Consider the following 8,361-nt stretch of genomic DNA (forward strand, 5'->3'; position numbering starts at 1 on the left):
TATTGTCGGAGTCAAAGATCCTTGCCGAGGGATCATTACAAGGGTTTATTATAGGAAATTTTACAACAGGTGTAGGCTACTGTACTCGTGTGCACGAAATTACAGCCAACGTCATGGAAAGAAAGCTATACGATCGATTCTTAACAACTTTAGATGCAGATGAAATTGACAACTTCCAGCAAGTCATGTCCACTATGCCAACTGACCCTGATAAAGTAGAAGTATGCTTGGCCAATCCAGTCGTCACCGAACATCGGGAAAAGTATGAAGAATGCTTTATAGGCGAGTAAGAAGTGACATTGGACCCGGACATTTTTGATAACAACCATTTTTTGGTTGCAGGAAGCTTGTCTGGTAGTCAGACCGACGATTCCAAAATTCGGCAAAAATCGGACTTGGGAAACTGCCCCAAAACCGCATTTTAAATTTTCATAGCGCACCATCTAGCGGTTGTAAATATTTGCTCTAAGTAAAATGCAACTTAGTAAGCATAAACGTAATTAACACTCACAAAAAGATAAGTGTAATAATATTTTTTAAAAAAGGTTGTGATCATGGGTGTCGGCAGGGAAGGGGCACTTACCCCCTCCCCCAAGATTATGATTTACCTGTAATTTGCTCGAGAGTGCAATTTTCAAAAGTTGTATTCGCCTTCCACGCAAACACTTTCTCATCAGGTTTTCAACCAATTCTACTTTAGTTTTTTAATTTCTCTAAATAGTTTTGCGCCGTAGGCGCAACAACCACTTACATCATACCTTAATAGTAATTTTTTTCACAATTTTCGCACCTCACCACTCAAATGTTACTTTAAATTTACAACTTTTCTTACCTATGTTGCAGCATACAAGTTGTGTGCTTTCTTACAAGATAATTTGGCTTCAAAAATTATGCCCTCCCAACCCCCGCTTCTCCCCCACCCCTGCATTTTTTCTGCCGACGCCCATATTTGTGACGTATTTGGCCATTTATTACAGTTTAATTATTATCACGCAATTACAATTGCCTACGTTAAAGTGTAATTCAATGTAGGCTATATGACACTTCAACAACATTAGCAACTGAAACAAGTGGTGATACAACGTTGGCAGATGTATAATCAACGTATAATAGAAAGATAAACATCAGCGATTTGAGCAATTAATGCTTATCTGGAGACCATTTCATGTCGTTTATTCAGTACTATTGGTTTGCTTCAACAGAAAAAGCAGCGTACATTTAAGTAAATATACTTCTACACTCACAGCTCTTGGGTATCTAACACTCTAAAAGTGATGAAATTTTACACTGAGCTTCACAAGCAGAGTGAATACTGCATTTAAAGCTTTTCTTGGAGCAACCACAAGATGTGCATAAACGCTTAGCGCTCCTGCAATTGCACCTAATTTCTTTCAAAAAAGTTTTGGGTGCACAACTGCACATTCATTATCTGTCATTATTGGGACCAGATCAGAAGCTGTTTCCTTGTATCCATAGAAAGTAGGATTCAGCACAATTTTCAAACGACGCCACGTTGACACTTGATGATGCACACGAAGGCTGCAAAAGTAGCATGCTCTACTTGTTGGAGGCATTCTTTCAACTGATATATATTTTGGGGATACAGCGTAATGGTAGCGCAATAAATTCAAAGTATTCATGGAAAACACTTGCTTGTACAGAATTTGGGAGAATTCTTCTCCAATTTTAGAAATGTATTTTCTTCTAAAGTTTTCTTGTTTCCGAAGGCGGCACATTTACGTTGCACTTTGTCGAGACCTTTCAAGATTTTAAAAACTTTTACTTTTCCCGTTTCGTAAAAGCAGGATGTTGTATCGCATCCAGAGAACGCGTAGCAAAATAGCAAAGATGGGCACATATTTTCTCCGAGTGCAAGCTGAGCTCGATGAATGGAAATTTTCGCGTTAGACGTTTTCATATAAATGCTGTTTCCACATGGTGCGAGATAAAGCAAAATGATGAGTAGGCCTACATCAGTATCGTCAGCCATCACAATTAGCCTATGCTTGACCAATTGACCATAGGTTTCATGTTCTTCCAGAACCTTACGGACGATAGCAACATTAGCGTCTCTTTCTCCTTTGGCCTTGTCCACAGTAATGCCATTACTACTAAGATTATCCTAGAGTAAGTTTATAAATAGTTACGTTTATTTGATAAAAACACGGGTGTATTTGCCGGGATTGGTGTGTCTAAGCAAATTGCTACGTCGGGACGAGATGTGGTCAGCTTTATGCGCTTTTGCTCTGCTCCTTTGGTTGTTTCAATATCACAATAAGTCGTCAAAAACAACTCTGATTTTGGTATTTTCCCCGCGTAGAAGATATTGAATTAACATTTCAAGCAAATTTTTCATATTCCCAACTTTTGGCCAGGGAGTCGTTGAATGAGAGCACAGCCATCAAATACAATCGAAATACAAGATAATCGAGAATTAGTGCACAAAATATTCTCATTTTGCAAGGTTATGTATTTGAACAATGCAGATGTCTGAAATTTCCGTATACTTCCGTCATCTGAGAAAAGTGATGGTGGAACATTGGCAAGTTCATACGAAAATTTGTCCGGTTCCAGTGACCTCTGCAAACAGGCTATGGACAGTAATCTGTGAAAGATTTCGGTGGATGACAGGGGTATTGTGTATCTCTTTATCTCCATATTTTAAGGCTTTTCGCATAACGGCAAAGGTACTTGCTTGGTCAGATCTTTTTAGAGAAATCTCTTTCAGTTTCTTTCCACATATTTTACGAGTAATATCGTTACCAATAATTAAGGCGTTATCCACATTTACACGAGTATCAGCAATAATGCCCTGTTGAAACGTTGTAGCCTACAACAAAAGTTCTCCATCATTTTTGGCAAAGATTTCGATGCATACACAGTTTTCCATAAATCATCTAAACCACTTCTTTCCATCATTTTGCACCCTGCTCCGAGAAAGGACATCAGTTGATGAAAACCACCAAGTCGTAAGGAAACATTTTTGAAAATACCAAAATTGTCCTGTTTAATTTTGAATGCTCTGAAGTAGAAGGGTTGGTCAAACGTTAGCGGTGTACAACGTATGCTCATTTTTCTCGCTTGGTCTTGAACGAATATCATTGTATTGTAAACAGCTTCATCGCCTTCATCTGTAGCGGGATTAAGCGCTATCATAGGATTAAATGATACTGACGAAACCTGAAACTCACCTTGAACTACAATAGCCATCAACCCTTGCCATTGTACTGGCTTAGATTTGAATATGTTTGAACACAGCCATTGAGTGTCAAGCAATTCATGGTGAGTAAATAACACGGAAGAGACGTTCAGCTGCTTGATTCGTATGTCTTTCCAAGTACCTGTCTTTGCACCAGTATACGACTTGTCTAAATTGCCTGATTCCAGTAGTTCAGTTGCACTGACGTGTTGTTTTTCAGTAACTAGTGATTGAGTTGCCATTCTTGGACTGGTGTTTGACGATTTATAATGCCCATTACATGCGTTGTATCAGAGTTCATGACCTGTCAGAGTATCTTCGTTAAAATCGAAATTATCTGCTACCCACTGACAGAAAGAGCCGGAATGACTTGTAGAGTCCATTACCTCATCCGTATTATCACCATTCGCTTGGCTTATAGTAGCTGATCGTTTAAACGCTATTACTTGACCATAACTTGAACAAAGACCAAGGGATGATAGTACATCCAAGAGAATACTCGATCTTGTGACCTGATGTATAAAAATGCCAATTGACAATAAAAGTCTAGCGACATTGCATCAACGTTAGAATGACTACCTATGTAACGACCTATTTCTTCAGGTAAGTATTTTTGTGCAGCTTTGGCGATGATGCAATGGATTTAATTAATGACTTGGCTGGTATGATGTTATGGTTGTTATCCCACTCCTTAATTATGATTTTTCTGAAATATTCTCTTTGTAAAAGTTCAAGATAGAAATTACCAAATTTTATGTGTCCGTAATTTTCATGTTCGTCATATACGTTGTAACAGACGAAATTACATTTTCCGAAATCCATCTTGGTTAATTAGCATTTTGTAGAATTTTACAACCACTACACTGTGGGTTGGCACAACGGGTAAGGCGTTGGCTTTCCAATTATGCAAACCTGGTTCGACTTCCGGCTTCAGCTGGTTGTTGAAAACACCGCTCATCTTTACCTAGGGTGTACGGTAATAAATTGGGTGGGCGTAATTGCTGCAGGAAAGGCGGCCGGGAGAAATAAACTGGCCACCATACTCTCCTTAGTGCCGAAGGCTTAGGAATGGAATGAGGAATTAATGAGGACCTCATTAGGAAGGAATGAGGACCTTATCTTCTCATACCCAACACTTGAATCAAGTATGAGACCACCTTTTTACACTATCATTGGAGCCTAATTTCTGTTACATGAGGCACTCAGCAAACAAAATATGTTATTTTGCGTCGATTCAACGTTGCCAGACGTTGAATCAACGTAAAATAGCAAATTTTGCTGAAGGGTAATTCTAGACACTATGTTAATCATCCTTGTTTCACTTGAAATTCTCGAATTAGCACGACATAAAATACATAAATTTTTGTTCCGCTAGATGGCGCGCCGATCAATAATTGCCCCAGTGAAAAAGGTCTTTCCCCATGTCCGAATTTTGCCGAATTTTAGATTTGAGGTGTCAAACAGGTAACCCATCTTTTTATGAAGAAAAATGGTTGTTATCAAAAATGTCCGGGTCCGGCTATTTTTATGTCAATTCTTACTCGCCTATTAACAGGTCCATGAATGAAGTGTTTGGTGAAACCTATCAGCTCTGGACACTATAGGTTCTACGTGATAGGTCCTGCGTGTTCTTAATAAACCGACTCTATCGAGAAGTGCAGAGATGCGTCAGGATGAACGACGTAAGTGGTTATACATGGTTATTGTACCAATACTTCTAGAAATATATTTCGCTCTGAATTGCCTAAATTATGCAAGATGGGGATCGTTGTTTTACAACAAACTGAAAAACGCGGATCCGAAACTCGGGGCTATACTGGATAATGGTGCTTTCTCAGTTAGGCGTACCGTACCAAAAAGGATTACTCTAGGACGGCAGTCCATCTGTCTTTAGAGCAAACTGCGAATAGGGACGCTGCGTCGCAGGTAAAAGTAATAATTGGTTTCGGAACTCAAAAAGTGCCATAAAAAGATGTTGTGTCACAGTTACACAGAGACCTGCTTCTGTAACAGAGTTAAGATATTTTGCAGGGTTAGAACAAGTCGAAGATGCCGGCATGCCGCGAAACAATTACGCAATCACAGAATTGTTAAAGAAAACGAGCAAATGTCACTATTATTGCTGGTCAAAAACAAATGAAGTTATCATTCCAGGCTGGTTTGAAGGCGCAGCTATACCATCTGAGCTATTTAGTAAATCGGAGGAAAGAAGTGATGAGGATGACATTGAAAGTTGTGATGAACACTAGAGCGGAGATTCCGACTTGGAAGATGAATCTGACTTGGATTTATTTTTTTAGTCAATGACTGTTTTAGTCACCATCATTGCCAAACATTTTTTCTTATATAGGCTAGACTGTTCAGTGTTGATGAAAAATTCAGACAAAAACTTTTCAAGTATTAATAGGATATCCTTAACAGTGATTGTTATTATAGATCTAACTAAAAACTAACCCTAACCCAAATTGGGTGATTGCTCAATTTGCATCATTTTTATTCCGGTATTCCATTAGTAGTTAAATGGCCTGTTATACGTAATACTAATAGGCTACTTGTTTTCTGTTGTGCACACATAAAACAAAACACTTCTTCAAGTTTTTTTTAGCGGTACCTCCTGTCATTGATTTAGTGCAAAAAGGGAAGGAGTTAGGCTACCTAGACCTATTTCAGGTCGTCTGTCAGGGCACACCCACTATCAAATTTGTCTGTCACATACATTTTTGTGAAGCTTAACACTCACACATTAATTATCAATTGGTTTTATCCGATAACTATTTCAGCTGACCTAGCTCAAGTTAGGGGGGTCACCTACTTTAGGTCGTCTGTCAGGGGACACCCACCACCAAATTTGTCTGTCACATATATTTTTGTGAAGCTTAACACTCACACATTAATTTCCAATTGGTTTTATCCGGTAACTATTTCAGCTGACCTAGCTCAGTTAGGGGGTCACCTACTTTAGGTCGTCTGTCAGGGGACACCCACCACCAAATTTGTCTGTCACATATATTTTTGTGAAGCTTAACACTCACAGATTAATAATCAGTTGGTTTTATCCGGTAACTTTTTCAGCTGATCTAGCGCAAATTTTGGGGGGTATAAAACTTGTCTGTCAGAGCCCCCCCACCACAAAAAATGTCTGTCACATACCAGACAATCATCTAGAAACAATTTACTTTACAACCAACTAAGTTTCAAGCGGTAACTATTTCAGCTGACCTAGCGCATTTTTTGGGCCATGAAAAATGCCCCCCATTCCCATACCCACCACCGGCGGCCCGGCAGACTTCCAGATTATGAGTACCCACATACCACCGGACATCGCTGTATGAATAGAAATTGGTAACTTTTTCACCTAGGGTGGACGTCGCGGGCTCCCGGTCTACTATAGGGACATCGCCGTAATGTCAGCTCTTGAATTTATTCGAAACCGCATCATTACGTCATTCACTTGAATGTTTTCTTCGGGTCTGTCGTACATTGCACTAGTGTTCAAATTTCCAAGCATTAGATCAGATTGTGAGTTGACAACTAGGTAGGACACTTTGTTGCGCTTACTTCTGCACACTTTTTGGAAGTGGCCTAATTTGCCACAACTGTGACAGGCAACATTGCGAGCAGGGTAAATCGTTTTAGAATGAGCCGCATTTCCACACCATGAACAAGATTGTCGATTAATTTGATTTAGTTTGAGTTCAAATCGCTGTCGCGCTGCGCTCACTGCAGGCGTGCAATCATCAAAACGTGCGCTGTCCACTTCTAAAGCGCTTGTTTGCTGCAAAAGCTTTTGCTGCTTTTTAACCGATTCGGTGTTGCGAACCATCCGAATTGCTTTATCAAGGGTCAATTCCGAATCTAGTTGCAATCTTTCAGACAAGTCTTTGTTTGAAATACCAACTACAATTCTATCACGAATTAGTTCATCACACAAATTGCCGTAATTACAGTTTTCCGCCAAAAAGTAAAGCGACGTAATAAATTCATCGGCTGTTTCATGAATTTCTTGTTTTCTGAGGTTACAATTTGCTCGTTCATATATGACGTTGCGGATAGTGTCGAAATAATTGTTAAACTGTGCTATCACCGTGTCATACTTGTTCCTGTCCTCTGCACTTAACGCGAATGTTGCCAAAATATCGTCAGTTTTATCTCCGATCAAATATATCAGAAAGTTAACTTGTTCTTTCTCAGGCTTGTCACTAAGTGCTGAAGCAATTTTGTATCGTTCAAATCTGCGGCTCCAACCTCGCCATTCTTCTGGCTTATCAAAATTAAACTGGTCCGGAGGTCGAAGATTTCCAGCCATTCTGACACCATGTAGTGTTTGGCTTTATTCAATAACTCAGATACTAGTAATTAAAATGGCTGCTGATGGCGACAGCCGTATATATACACGAACTGTAGGTCACGTGTTCTACGGATGAACACACAGGGAGGTAATACTACACCTTTGTTTTTCTTTTCTCCTACAAACATCTTTAAATATAAGTCAAGCAAAGTTATGTTTCTTTTACATTTTATCTCGATTGCTAGTCTCAGAATGAAAATGCAAAAGTTCATCAGTAGATGCATTGGCTATGAAACCTAAAATAAAAACGCGAGTAGTTTTAACTTGACTCCGTGTTTGTCTGCTTGTCCAGTGGCGGCTCGTGCCATGGGGCTGCAGGGCTGCAGCCCCCCCTGAAAGAAAGAGATAAAAGGGAAGATATGTTTTCCTCTGTGTTTGTCCGACCCGATTACTTTTTTCACTTATGGATTGCGGATTGAAAATTAAAATATTTAAAAATTTGTTTGGAAACATGGCTTTGGGACAACATTCTTTGCAGCCCCAGATTTTGGATTTCAAGTGCTCTGATTGGCTAAAAAATATCCTTGAAGCTCCACCTCTTTTGGTATTTTACAGAATACATAACAGCAATTTTTGAATCTGTTGGGGCTGCATGGAAAACAGCCCCCCCCCCCCTAACCGAATAATTCTACAGACTTTTTAAAGTTAAGTTTTGTTTCGCAGAGTAGCGATGAGACATGACTGTAAATGTGATAGCTGTAGGATTAGGGTATTCAACAGGTTATAGGATGTACCGGTACTAGGGCAAGAAAACAACAGTGCTAGGACAAGAAACAATAGTGCTAGGACAAGAAACAATAACTTACACTGGATC

General features: G+C 39.4%; 1 protein-coding gene across 1 annotated transcript; it reads right to left on the reverse strand.

Moving 5' to 3' along the window:
• Positions 1-6,584: 6,584 nt before the first annotated feature.
• On the reverse strand, positions 6,585-7,505 carry LOC145768321 (uncharacterized). Its single transcript, XM_082579799.1, has one exon. The coding sequence runs from the start codon at positions 7,503-7,505 to the stop codon at positions 6,585-6,587; it is 921 nt and encodes a 306-aa protein (XP_082435925.1).
• Positions 7,506-8,361: the final 856 nt, after the last annotated feature.

This window comes from Aplidium turbinatum, chromosome 4, assembly GCF_918807975.1.
Source record: "Aplidium turbinatum chromosome 4, kaAplTurb1.1, whole genome shotgun sequence".
In the NCBI taxonomy this organism is placed as follows: Eukaryota; Metazoa; Chordata; class Ascidiacea; order Aplousobranchia; family Polyclinidae; genus Aplidium; species Aplidium turbinatum.

What these genes read in the sequence shown, in the direction of transcription:
- LOC145768321 (XM_082579799.1), bottom strand. Translation starts at nt 7,505, where the DNA reads ATGGCTGGAAATCTTCGACCTCCGGACCAGTTTAATTTTGATAAGCCA.